At 41.9% G+C, this 12,737-nt stretch overlaps 1 protein-coding gene across 6 annotated transcripts in view; it reads left to right on the top strand.

Moving 5' to 3' along the window:
• KALRN (kalirin RhoGEF kinase) overlaps positions 1–12,737 on the top strand; it is a 694,704-nt gene that overhangs the window by 377,880 nt on the left and 304,087 nt on the right. For all 6 annotated transcript variants that reach the window (XM_068966221.1, XM_068966363.1, XM_068966508.1 and 3 more), the window contains exons 12-13: positions 3,476–3,684; positions 7,127–7,301. In XM_068966221.1, coding sequence (XP_068822322.1) covers positions 3,476–3,684; positions 7,127–7,301 — 384 coding nt within the window. The remainder of the gene's footprint in view (positions 1–3,475; positions 3,685–7,126; positions 7,302–12,737) is intronic.

Below are 12,737 nucleotides of genomic sequence, written 5' to 3' on the forward strand. Positions count from 1 at the left end.
CCAGCCATCTCATCCTCTGTCGTCCCCTTCTCCTCCCTGCCCCCGATCCCTCCCAGCATCAGAGTCTTTTCGAATGAGTCAACTCTTCGCATGAGGTGGCCAAAGTACTGGAGTTTCAGCTTCAGTATCATTCCCTCCAAAGAAATCCCAGGGCTGATCTCCTTCAGAATGGACTGGTTGGATCTCCTTGCAGTCCAAGGGACTCTCAAGAGTCTTCTCCAACACCACATTTCAAAAGCATCAATTCTTCAGTGCTCAGCTTTCTTCACAGTCCAACTCTCACATCCATACATGACCACTGGAAAAACCATAGCCTTGACTAGATGGACCTTAGTCGGCAAAGTAATGTCTCTGCTTTTGAATATGCTATCTAGGTTGGTCATAACTTTTCTTCCAAGGAGTAAGCATCTTTTAATTTCATGGCTGCAGTCACCATCTGCAGTGATTTTGGAGCCCAAAAAATTAAAGTCTGACACTGTTTCCACTGTTTCCCCATCTATTTCCCATGAAGTGATGGGACCAGATGCCATGATCTTCGTTTTCTGAATGTTGAGCTTTAAGCCAAGTTTTTCACTCTCTGCTTTCACTTTCATCAAGAGGCTTTTTAGTTCCTCTTCACTCTCTGCCATAAAGGTGGTGTCCTCTGCATATCTGAGGTGACTGATATTTCTCCCGGCAATCTTGATTCCAGCTTGTGCTTCTTCCAGTCCAGCGTTTCTCATGATGTACTCTGCACAGAAGTTAAATAAGCAGGGTGACAATATCCAGCCTTGACGTACTCCTTTTCCTATTTGGAACCAGTCTGTTGTTCCATGTCCAGTTCTACCTGTTGCTTCCTGACTTGCATATAGGTTTCTCAAGAGGCAGGTCAGATGGTCTGGTATTCCCATCTCTTTCAGAATTTTCTTAAGTGACATGTTTCCTATCCATGATTTTAATCTCTCTCTCTCTCTTCACATAGTCTTGTCTTTTCTTGCTTTTTTAAAAAGGAAATTTCTGGACTTTTCAATCTCTAGGTTTTCCTTAGGTATCCCAGGACAAAGTTGCAAAAAAACAAAAAAGAGGGGCCCAACTCATGTTAGCATATTGAAAGATCAAATCTAGTATCGATCTTTTACCAATTTAAAAATGGAGTACTTCAAATTTTTCCTCCGTCTTCTAGTGGGAACTGGAGGTGGCTTGCATAAATATAATAATATCTAGCACTTACTATATGCCAGGTACTGTTTCTAAGTGATATGCATATTATATCATATGTATATATTTATATATATTAAATTTATATAAATGTAGAGTGTGTATATGTATATATATATATATATATATATACACACGTATCTCGTTTGTGTGTGTATACATAAAGACATAACACACATATATACCAATTTATTAATAATCTTTACAACTCTGTAGGGATAACAATTATTACTATTCTCATTTTACTGACAAGGAGAATTGAGATGTAAAGAGGGTATTACTTACCCGAGCTTGTAGAGTTAATATGTGGTAGAACTGGGGATTCTTTCTTTCTTACCTTTCTTTTTCTTTTTCTCTCTCTCTCCCTCTCTTTCTTTCTTCCTTCTTTTATTGTTTAATTTTTTAATTTTTGTTGATTTAGAAGTTCTTAACTGCTATGCTATATTGCCTCTCTATATAGCAATTTTTCAGAGATTCCATTGTCTCATACCCGAGGACTTCAGCACAGTTGGAAAATGGTTTTGCTCCAGGAAAAACAGCACCCAGAAAGTCTGAAGTAACTTTAAGTTATAGTGACCAATATCCTGAACTTTCTGATTTCATACTGATTTGAAATAGATACATTCATACTTGTAGGAAAATGTACCTCAGCTTAAATAGTCTAGAAAGCTTGTGTTTTACAACAGAAAGCTTGTTTGTAAAAAATACGTAAATAAGTAAATTGAACTAAACCAGACACAAACTGCCAAATGACAGGAACACTGAATAATAATTTGCAATAGGCTTATTAATAATGCTGTTTATTTAAAGCATTGATAATAAGTAAATAATTTATTTTTCATAATCTTTGAAGTGAGCAGGTCAAATCTTTTTCTTTCCATTTTGTAGATTAGGAAACTGAAGCTCAGAGAAGTTCTTACCTGTCCAAAAAGAACACACCCCCCCTTTATTTGTTACCTCCAGGGTTTCTTAGTCTTAAGAACTCAACCTCTCTGTCACACTTGAGGCTTTTGCTCTCGTAAGGACAAGAATAACTTGTCAAAAGTCTGAAGATTATTTTTGTCTCTCTTTATTGTCTCTTTTCTAACCCCTTGTTACAAAGGCCACACCATGATTTCCGATACTGAGAACCAGCAAGATGAAATAATATTCTTAAGATGGATATTTACCCATGTTTTTGACATGGAAAACTTACAGAATGTTAGAACTGTAAGTTAACTTTTATTTTATGCTCTCCTCAGCCTCTGTTACACACGAAGTCTGATGAGCAAAGATGATACACTCAAAGACCCCACAGGTTATGGGAAGAACAGCAGTCAGTCGGCATCTTCTGGCTCCTTCTATCAGTTTTTTCTCTCCACTGGCTTTTCTCCTGGTAGAGTCATGAGCTTATCTTTTCTGCTAACCGGGGGGAAGATCCCTTGTTTCTAAGCAAACATCACACATGTCTTTCCCTCCACCATTCATGAAAGTGCTCACTGAGAGCACTTAGAAGTGGAGCACTGTGGAAGGCCGCCTGTTTTCACTATGAGGAAGAGCCATTGAGACATTAATTTAGTAATTCAGTTCTACTCCTCATCATTTCCAGTACTTACTCCATTCAAATCACTACACTTAGCTCTTTTGAAGTTATCTGACCAGTAACATCATCCTGACTGCATTTCATCATCTTGAATATCATGAGGGAAATGTCTTATATTGAAATTAAAATAAGCTATATCTCTTTAGCAGTCAACTTTCTAACCAACGAAAAAGTCCTGAGAAGAAAAAAATAGTTTAGCCTAGCACATATTTTCTTAATTAATCTTCACTTGGTTCTTAGTGAACATCCCATTCTTTCTTGCATATTTGTAAAATCGTGATACATTTCTGGGAATCTGCCTCTAGCTATCTGCAGGAAGTGTGCAGAGTCCTCCTTTATGAAAAGATGAAATAGAATTTGTCCATCATCAGTTCCCTGTTCTTCCCACTCTCTCAAAAATGAGTTAGCTTCCTGCTCTAAGACCGGTTTTCCAGAACCACTAGAAAGTAAAGCAGAGGGTAATTCCTGTCCTTAGGGAATGCCTGTATTAATGGAGTAAACTTAGCAGAGATGGATAGTGAATATAAATACAGAGATGCAAACTGACCCGTAGGGTGCTGATTAGAAGGACAGTCTGATATTGAACTGAGTAGTTGAGAGTAGGTTGGGTGACCTGAGTTCCACACTCTTGCCCTTAACCCCAGCCCTCCACTCCCATGTGCCCTGAGTAGACTCTGCTCTCTCTATCCCCTACAGCTATGGACATGGATGGAAGACCTTCAGAAGGAGATGCTGGAGGATGTCTGTGCAGATTCTGTGGATGCGGTCCAGGAACTGATCAAGCAGTTCCAGCAGCAGCAGACCGCCACTCTGGACGCCACACTTAATGTCATCAAGGAGGGCGAAGACCTTATCCAGCAACTCAGGTCAGCGCCTCCCTCCCTGGGGGAGCCCAGCGAGGCCAGGTCAGCATGGGCGGTGCTTTCCAGTGGGAAATGCCTTGGACTAGACACGAGATAAGTCATCATGTCCTGGTCTTGGCTCAGCTGCAGCCAGCTTTGTGGTCTTGTGTGAGCTTCAGTTTCTCCATCTGTCAGATATAAAAATGCCTGCACCATACCCAACTTGCATTTAGAATGAAATAGTCAGTGGAAAAGCTCTATGTTTCAAAGAATTATGTGATCAATAAGTAATATAAATACAATAAAAATTTAGCAATATTCAATAGAAAATAAACAGCGTCTTCATTAAGAATGATGGCATATTTGATCATGCGAAGAAATAGCCATTATGGAACATAGTGTTGTTTGGCATCTGGTCTTGGGCTAATTCTGAATTCCAGTGCTCCAGTCAGTAATATGTGACCCCAAATGACTGCCTTTGGCCTCATGCGAACGTAGGGAGTGTGCGATGTGTCCTACTCTGCTCTCCGCTTACCCACATAGGACCTTTCTACCATTCCTTGGTACCCAGAAAATAAAACTCCTTCTCTATTGCCCTAAACAAATATAGCTAAGAATGACTCTTAGAAAATCCTGTCTGACACCTTATATTCATTTCTAGTAATTCCCCCCCGCCCCCCGACCACCGCCCATTGCCTCCTTTCCATTTGCATCAATATCTAGTTTCCTGTCCCTGTCAAGGGCATCAGCTCCTCAGATAAAGTGTCATGAGGCCTTGAGCAAGCCCTCAGTAACCTGCCATGTGCCCAGGTGATATGTAAATAGGATTTGATGGCACTAATGATGTCTGCCTGTGGGGACTTGTTCCTATCCCCAAATCACTGAGTGCTGGGACCTCTGCCAGCTCCAGATAGTAATAATCTCATCAACAAGACCCAGGACAATCCTGAGGCCAGAGGGAATTACTTCAGTTAGAAAGGGCTTCCTCCCACCCCCCACCCTCAAACCAGTTGTCCAGTTAAATAAACAATAAGAACTTACCTTAAGATAGCCGTGGCATGTTTTTCTGTTGGATTGATCATTTCTATTCCGAACATTCACACGCCATGTTCTGAGTCCTCCTGTTGCATACTAACAAGACAGCCTCTTTCCTTTCTTCCCCTGGTTTATTTTCATGAATGTATAATACATGACAGTTTCGTCTGCCCACCTAGGAAACTCCACTGTTATTTGCTTCTGAGGAAAATTCCAAATAATGAGCAGTTACTTAACCTCTGTGGGCCTCAGCTGTTTCATCTGTGTGATTTAGAGTTCACTCTAGGAGCTTGTCAACTCTAGAATTATGTAATGGCTTTTGTGTTTTCTTTCCAAACGCTTTCCACAAGCTTGGCTGGCCTCTCTGTGGGACTGAGTCTGTGGCAGATGCCCTGCCCACCTAGCACCATGCCTGAGGGCTGAAGGCTGCTCCGTGTTGGTGGAGACAATGATATGGCTGATGCCTGTCCTACGAGTTTAAGTTCTATGGATTTCAGAGAGGGCCACAGACATGTGACAAGAACCACTGGTGACTGTTCCTTCCTCCACTAGTCTGACACTCATCTAGGCTTCCTTCCTTGATATCAAGACCAGTCAAAGAAAAAAGTGAACAATCCCTGGTAGACATTGGCAAGATGCCTCCCACGCACCAGTACACACATCTTCCCCAGGCCTCATGACTCTGCACACTGGAGCACCTAAGGTGTTTTTACATTATGTCTTTGATTCTAGTGTATATGATAGTGACAGAGGTGCTGTACAATGGGGCCAGAAATCATCCTTTTCCTCCTGGAAGCTGAGTGATAGAGAGAGACTGAGGGGAGCCATCAGAGATAGTAGTCACTTCCTCTCGATAGTGCTGTTCTCAGCAAATGCACGATGTATAGTGCTCAGTACTCCTCCTGAGTTCTTTTCATGGTTGGGGGAAGCTGTGCATGGTGAACTTTCATGCCCAAGTAGGCCAAGGTGAGAAGAGAGGGACTGTAAGTTCTCTAGATGACAGAAGGTGGGGGGGGGGGGTGCTCTTGGCCTTGTGCTCCCTCCAGTAACAGTGTGAGCTCAGATACCATTGCTTCTGAGTCAGACACAGGCCAAAAGGACCTGGTCTTCAGAAAAGCTGCTGATGAGAGCATTCAAAACTAAGGACTTTCCCCTCTGACTTCTTAGATTGTATCAGAAACCAAGATGTCATGAGATAATGAACATGCCTGTTTCTTTCAAGTCCAGGGGCTCTAGCTTACTCACTCAAGGCCCTATAGAATCTAAACATTGAATTCCAGTTTTTCTGTTGTAACGGTCTCGTTGGGGGTGTTACAACCTCGCTTGTCTCAGCAGATCAATGTTTATCTCTTTATTCCCTCTGTGATGTGTCATCTCCCCTTACTGCCTTTGTACGGACCTTCCCTGTTCAGAAAGCCCGCCCTTCCCATCTACTTGGTTCATCCTTTTCTTCTAACACTCAAATCAGGGCTTATCATCTCTGAAGCCTTTGTTGGTTGCTCAGCCTCTTGTGCCCTAGATTCTACTTTCCCCAACTGGACCTGTGCCCAGTAAGAACCTGACACATCTTCCAGAATTAACAGTCATTCATACAGCACATTCCTGGTCACAGAGTACGGTCATGCATGCCATCTTATTTAACAGCAAACCATGCCATGAGCAGGCCGGGGATTATTAAATCCACTTTACAGGAGGCAACTGAGCCTCAGGGAGGAGATTTCCCAAGGTCACCAGCCCATGTATGTCAGAGCAGGGATTTGAGCCAGGCTTCAAGCTTTCCTAAGTACAGCTTAAAGCCTGTTCAATAACACCAGCCATGACTTTGGCATAGAATTATAAAGGGGATGAATAGTTTTTGCAGCCGTGATCTCATTTTACTTTAACCATGATCCCGTGAGTTAAAACTAGGAAGAATTTTTTCCATATACTTTTAATTTGTCTACCTTTATGTATCGTGATATGTGTATTTGTGTGTGTATATTGAAATATGTCTTGGAGAAGGAAATGGCAACCCACTCCAGTGTTCTTGCCTGGAGAATCCCAGGGACGGGGGAGCCTGGTGGGCTGCCGTCTATGGGGTTGCACATAGTCGGACACGACTGAAGTGACTTAGCGTTGAAATATGTGTATATTAGACTATGCATATGCTTGGAAGCATTCCATTTAATTGATATTTACAGAACCCCTTTGCATGTGCTATTTCATTTGATTCCTGTCACAGTTCTGTCTGAGGAATAGGACAGCAGCTAATCTCGGAGCTACAGTGCTGTGAACCCCAAAGAGGGTACATGTGTCTTTGGTTCACCTATTAGGCAGACTGTGCCAGGCTCACAATAGGAGTCTGATAAACATCTATTGCCTGAGTGACTCTATTGATTCCCATCCCCCTTGTTAAGACAAGGAAAGCTCCCTCTCCACTGTCACTTTTAATATGGCAAGCCCCTCCTTTCTCTCTCCCACTGTGCCACAGGGACTCGGCTGTGTCCAACAACAAGACGCCCCATAGTAGCTCCATCAGCCACATAGAGTCGGTGCTGCAGCAGCTGGATGACGCCCAGGTGCAAATGGAGGAGCTGTTCCACGAGCGCAAGATCAAGCTGGACATCTTCCTACAGCTGCGCATCTTTGAGCAGTACACCATTGAGGTAGATGTGGGGAAGAGGTATGGGCAGGTGGAGGGCAGGCTGCTTCTTGGCCAAGGGTACTGCCCCAGAGCTAGACTAAGGGGACTGGACGGGATTATGTATCACAATACATTTTTAGAGATCACCAAATTCATGTTCACCGTGTTAGATTCCTTCCAGTCCCTTTCACCCCACTGCCAAGCAGAGGCCCTCTCCTCAGTCTCTGGGATTAGTCCACTGGGAAGGGTTTGTTGGTTTGCACTGGACTCTTGCTTGGCACTTTGGTTCCTGGAAGACCATGGAGTTGGTCATTTGGTGACTGAAGTAGACTTGCTAAATTCTATAGCTTCTTGAGTAGGAAGGTATTAAGATTAGGTGGTCTCCTCAGCTGATGACTGTAGATTAGGGGTTGGATGGACTCACACAGCAGCCAGGAAGTCAGAGGAAGGAAGACCCAATCCTTCGTTTGCTTTCTGCTTATTAAGAAATTAAGCATGTGCAAAGGTCATTTGCTGGTTCATCTCATCAGTGCCTCAGCTCATCCTGGGAAGGTCAGAATCTGGTGTTCTGATATATTTATGTCCTCTTTTGATGCCTACTAATAATGTTTGCCCCACATAATACCAACCTTTTATTATTTTCTGCTTTAAGCCAGTGACTAAAGCCAGGTCAGTAGGGTTTCTGAGGTGTGAAAAACATTCAACACCTGTGGGGTATTGTCCTTTTAAGGGATGGCAAATGGTTAAAAACTATGTCTTCTCTTTGCTCCTTGCTGGTGTGTTGTGAAGGAAAACCAATTCTCTGTCTACCATTCATTAAAACTTTACTTTGCATTCCTGCCATCTCCTCCAAGTTGAGGCTTCTGGGGGTCTGGGATTGATCTTCCCAACAATATCTATGGAAACTTCTGTGGAACTGGTTTGGGAAGGAGAATTATTATTTTTTTGAACGTGTTAAAGTGTTAGTCGCGCAGTTGTGTCCAACTTTTTGCAATCCCATGGGGCTGTAGCTCACGAGGATCCTCTGTCCAAGGAATTCTCCAAGCATGAATACTAGAGTGGGTTGGCATTCCCTCCTCTAGGAAATCTTCCAGACACAGAGATTGAGCTTGTGTCTCCCACATTCAGGCAGATTCTTTACCATCTGAGCCATCAGGGAAACCTTTCAAATGTTGAATGCTCCAATATTCCAGTCTCAATGTCATTCTCAACCCCTTACAGGCCAGAAAGCTGTTTTGGCAACAGGTGCCCTCTTCTTCAATCCCTAGAGCAATCCTTCCTATCTCTGACTCTCTTTTGACCTTTCTTTCCTTCACCTCTACCCTAACTTCCTAGAAGCCACTGCAAGTTTTTACTTAAAGATGCATGTTCTAAAAGGTGCTCTCTGGACAATTTCTGAAATAAAGGAAGAGATAAGTCTTTAAATCTAGATCTTGATTATCCTTCCAACTCATTCCATAACTTCAAGTGAATTTATTTATACTTTTTAATCTATTTTGAATTGGTACTCATAGTGATTTCAGGTTGCAAATGGTATTTAAACATATATTGAAAGAACAATGAAAATGCCAATGGAAAATTAGAGATATTGGTGTGTGGAAAGGCGTGAATGTGGGGTGACCAAGGTAATAAAAGAAAGAGTGAGAGTGAGAAATAAACAGGTGATGTCTGGTTGCAGTAGTGTTGGCCACAGACACTCCCACCATCCTTCCTTGACTCCATTTCACCCAATGAGAGTGAATACATCCCTGAGGGAATTATGTTAGCAGGTACGGGAATTTGGCTGTTGTGTTCTTTATTTACTTTCCTATCATTCCCAAGTCCACATCCAAAAATGCTTAAGGGGAAGGAAATAACCTAAGGGTTTGGGTGTTTAAGCTTTATTTGGTGAGATGGCTGTGGTTTTGAAGTCTGAGTTGCTGGTTTAGTTCCACAATGGGTCAATTAGCTTCACTTAGACACTTGGACTGTAACCCATTGACATCAGCTGAGGACACCATTAGGATGTGTTTGCCTGCAGTGATTCTGGGACAATCCATTTCCAATCCAAAGCCTACGGGGAAAAAAATATGCTGCTTTAAAAAAAAAATAAAGTTGACTATAGATCAAATAGCATAAAATTTGACCCTATTTAAATGTTGCAGTAGAAGAGCTTGATATTTAAATTGTAAGATTTGCATTTCTCAGCCTTTGTGTTGTATAAAAGTTTCCCCTCCCACCCTGACAACTTGGACAGCTTGGTATGCAGCGAAGCTGAAGTAAGGAAGCAGTAAAGGGTCTAATAACATGAGGGAGATGAAAATAGTGAATAAGTCAAATGAGGGGAATAAGAATTTGGTTCTGCACCCAGATTTTAGCAGAGGTCTGGTTCCCCTTTTCAGGTGTGGCCCAAAACTTGGGGAAATGTTGCTTTTCATCTTAGATAGGAATGAAAATCCTGCCAAAGCTATGGAAAATTTCTGCTTTAAGTCAGATTGTCAGAGTTATATTTGAGGGTGATGAGATTATTTCAAATGCCAACTAGTGTTTCAGTGTGGGGGTAAAAGGCAAGCTTCTAGAGAAGATTCAGAGTGTGAAACTGAGGGTGGTTTCTGTAATGAGAGATGTGTAGAGCTGATATAAGCCAGGGCAGAGGCTGTCACTGCAGGACCTACAGCTATGGTTTCCTTCCCTAAAGGAAGGCATTTGATGGGCATACTCAGAATTCCTAGGGATTACTGAAGAGCAGTGCAGGCCTGCCCCCGACATCTGGGGAGTCTAAGTTAAGACTCCTTAACCACGTCACTGATGGCTAGCATGGGCTAATTAATTTTAAAATTAAGATAACACATGAGTTGCTGTACTAGTTTCCTTTTACTTAATTATATGGCTCCCAGAGTACCTGGGATGGGGTTGAGGTACCCAGGTGAGAGTGACACTTATCCCAAACGTATTAGACAAAGGTTAAAAAACCAAGACTGCATTCCTGATACGCCTTCTTCACATCCCTGGAGACCAGAAGCAACGACACACAGATGTTCTAGTAAGTTTTTTCCCTGTAAGTTCAGCCTCCTTCTGTGAAAGATATGTTATAAGAAACAGTTGTAATAGAAAAGACACTTCACCAAATGCAAATAATCTTTATCTTGTGATGGTAAGAATATGGAAAATTTCTTCTTTTTGATGCTTCCATGCATTTCACCTTTTATACGATTAATTAGAATAATCAGAAAGAAATAAAATATTTTTAGAAACAGGAGCAGGTCAGTGGTCTCCAAACTCCTTTGATTATACACACTCAATAAACTAGTTTTGAACTCTCAGCTCTCCGCATAGGCATCTATATTGGCTTATAAATTATGTATGTATTCTACTGCCACTAATAACCTCAGAATTCACTGTGCCCTTAGAGTGAATGAAGCCTGACTTTTCCATTTGAAGCTGCAGTTCTGTATTTCAAATAGTATTCTTGATAATTTTCCGTTATTTTTTGGTTCTGGCTTCTTGACAGATCTGATTAGATTGTCATTGTTTCTTTACCCCGTCACGTGGCTGCCGAAGAGTTCTGAGTTCTCTTGAGCTTTCATGGTCAGTATTATCTTCAAACTGTAGTTTCTTTGAGGAACCTTGTTAAGCCACATGTCTTTTGTGAAGGGTAGTTTAGTTAAAACTAGATAATAGATAAGTCCCTTTAGCTGGGCACATGAAAAGAGCACTAATTTGAAATATGCTAAAAGCAGCTGAACAGATGAGCCAGAAAGTCCATCTGTATTGAGGTGCTTCCTGTGTCCCCTGAGGAGCCCTCCCAACACACCATCTACCATGTGGTACAAGTGAGAGTCTGAGATCAGTATACTATGAAAGTCCAGGGAAATGTTGTGTATCCTTTTTTTTCTTTAGTAGTTTGATCAAATATGTGTGCATATAATATATATGTACATACATATGCTTATTTATATACTTGGGATTTTTCTATTTGTTATCAATGGGCAATCTTGGGCATCCCCGGGATATACCCATACTGGAGAGAACTAGGAATGACACCAAGAAAGATAAACCTATACAAGGGACTTTATGAAAAATGGGCCACAGTTATAATCTTTCTTTTAAATTTCTGACTCTGTAATTACAATCAGAGTTTTTTCAATACCTGAAAATTAATCTGCACAATTAATCAGAGTAAGGAATGGAATAGGAGCTCTAAATCCATGGGGTTCATATTGGGATAGGCGGGGGCCAGGCTGAGGCTAGAAAAAAATGGCCTTCAAGGAGGAAAATTCTTCCTAGAGGAGAGAAAGCTGATTGTTATTCACTGGTAGTATCAACTCTGTGATTGGTTGTATGTGGAGGCCTTTTATGTTTTATGCTTGAGTGAGATTGTTCAGTCAATCTTTTACCTAACAGAAATTCAACTTGATAAACATTTAGTGAGCACCTACTATGCACCAGAAATTATTTTGGGCACTGAGGATGGAACTGTCCCTGCTATCAGGGGGCTGGTTGGGAAGAACCACAGAAACAGAACCATCCCATAGTGATAATTTATGACACAGACAGGCTTACAGATCGATGAGAACACTGAGGCAGGAGTGCTTAGCTTCTCAGGCTGCCTGTGGAAGGTTTCCCAGTAAGATGACACCTGGTGGAAAGGTAAAAATTGATGTCCAGGGTTTGGCATCTCTGAAGAATGCCATCCAGCCTCTACAAGAATATCTGCAGAGCCCAGAAGCAGAGTTCAGGAGAGGAGGGAACTCAGAATCTCATTATTTTGTTGAACCAAGATCTCCTTCTGCCCTTTTCTCTTGCTTCTGCTCTCTGGAGAAACAGAAAAAATCTGCTCCCTCTTTTTGGAAGCTTTAAAAATATTTGAAAATGTTCGTCATAGGCCTCGTTTCCTTTATCCAGAAAGTGTTGAGATTGTGAAAGTTATTTCTGCAGTCCCCTCTGACTCTAAAACTTCGATAACTACTTCTCTTCCGTTAGCCCTTTTCTGTGGGATATAGCCGCAGTGTTCTCCCTACCTCCTGGGTCCACATTGTTGCCTCATTGCCCCCGGTGGCTGGACTCTAGTTATCCACAGTGGCTTATACCCCCAGCCCCAGCAACCCTGGGGGAGCTGTGTGTCCAAGACACTGGTGTTCTATACGCTCAGCCCAAGAGACGTTTCTATGACTTCATCATAGAAACTGTCCTGTTGACGTTTCTGCTCCCTTAAAAGCCCCTGGCTGTTTTTTCTGGGTACATGTTTCTAGTACATTGACTTTTTAAAAAATTTAAATGAAAGAGTTTTATGTATTTTTCCTCTCAGATTTTATTCTTTTTTTTCTGGTGCAGTTCTTCAGCCTATCAAAATATATTTAATTTATTATTGCTATCAGTGTTTCAACAATTTGAAATATTGGCCAGGTGAGGCAGAGCTCTGTGGTGCTTCACTGGACGTTTTCCTTCAGTGACACAGAGCCATCAGCCTGCACAGTCA

This window comes from Capricornis sumatraensis, chromosome 1, assembly GCF_032405125.1.
Source record: "Capricornis sumatraensis isolate serow.1 chromosome 1, serow.2, whole genome shotgun sequence".
NCBI classification, from domain to species: Eukaryota; Metazoa; Chordata; class Mammalia; order Artiodactyla; family Bovidae; genus Capricornis; species Capricornis sumatraensis.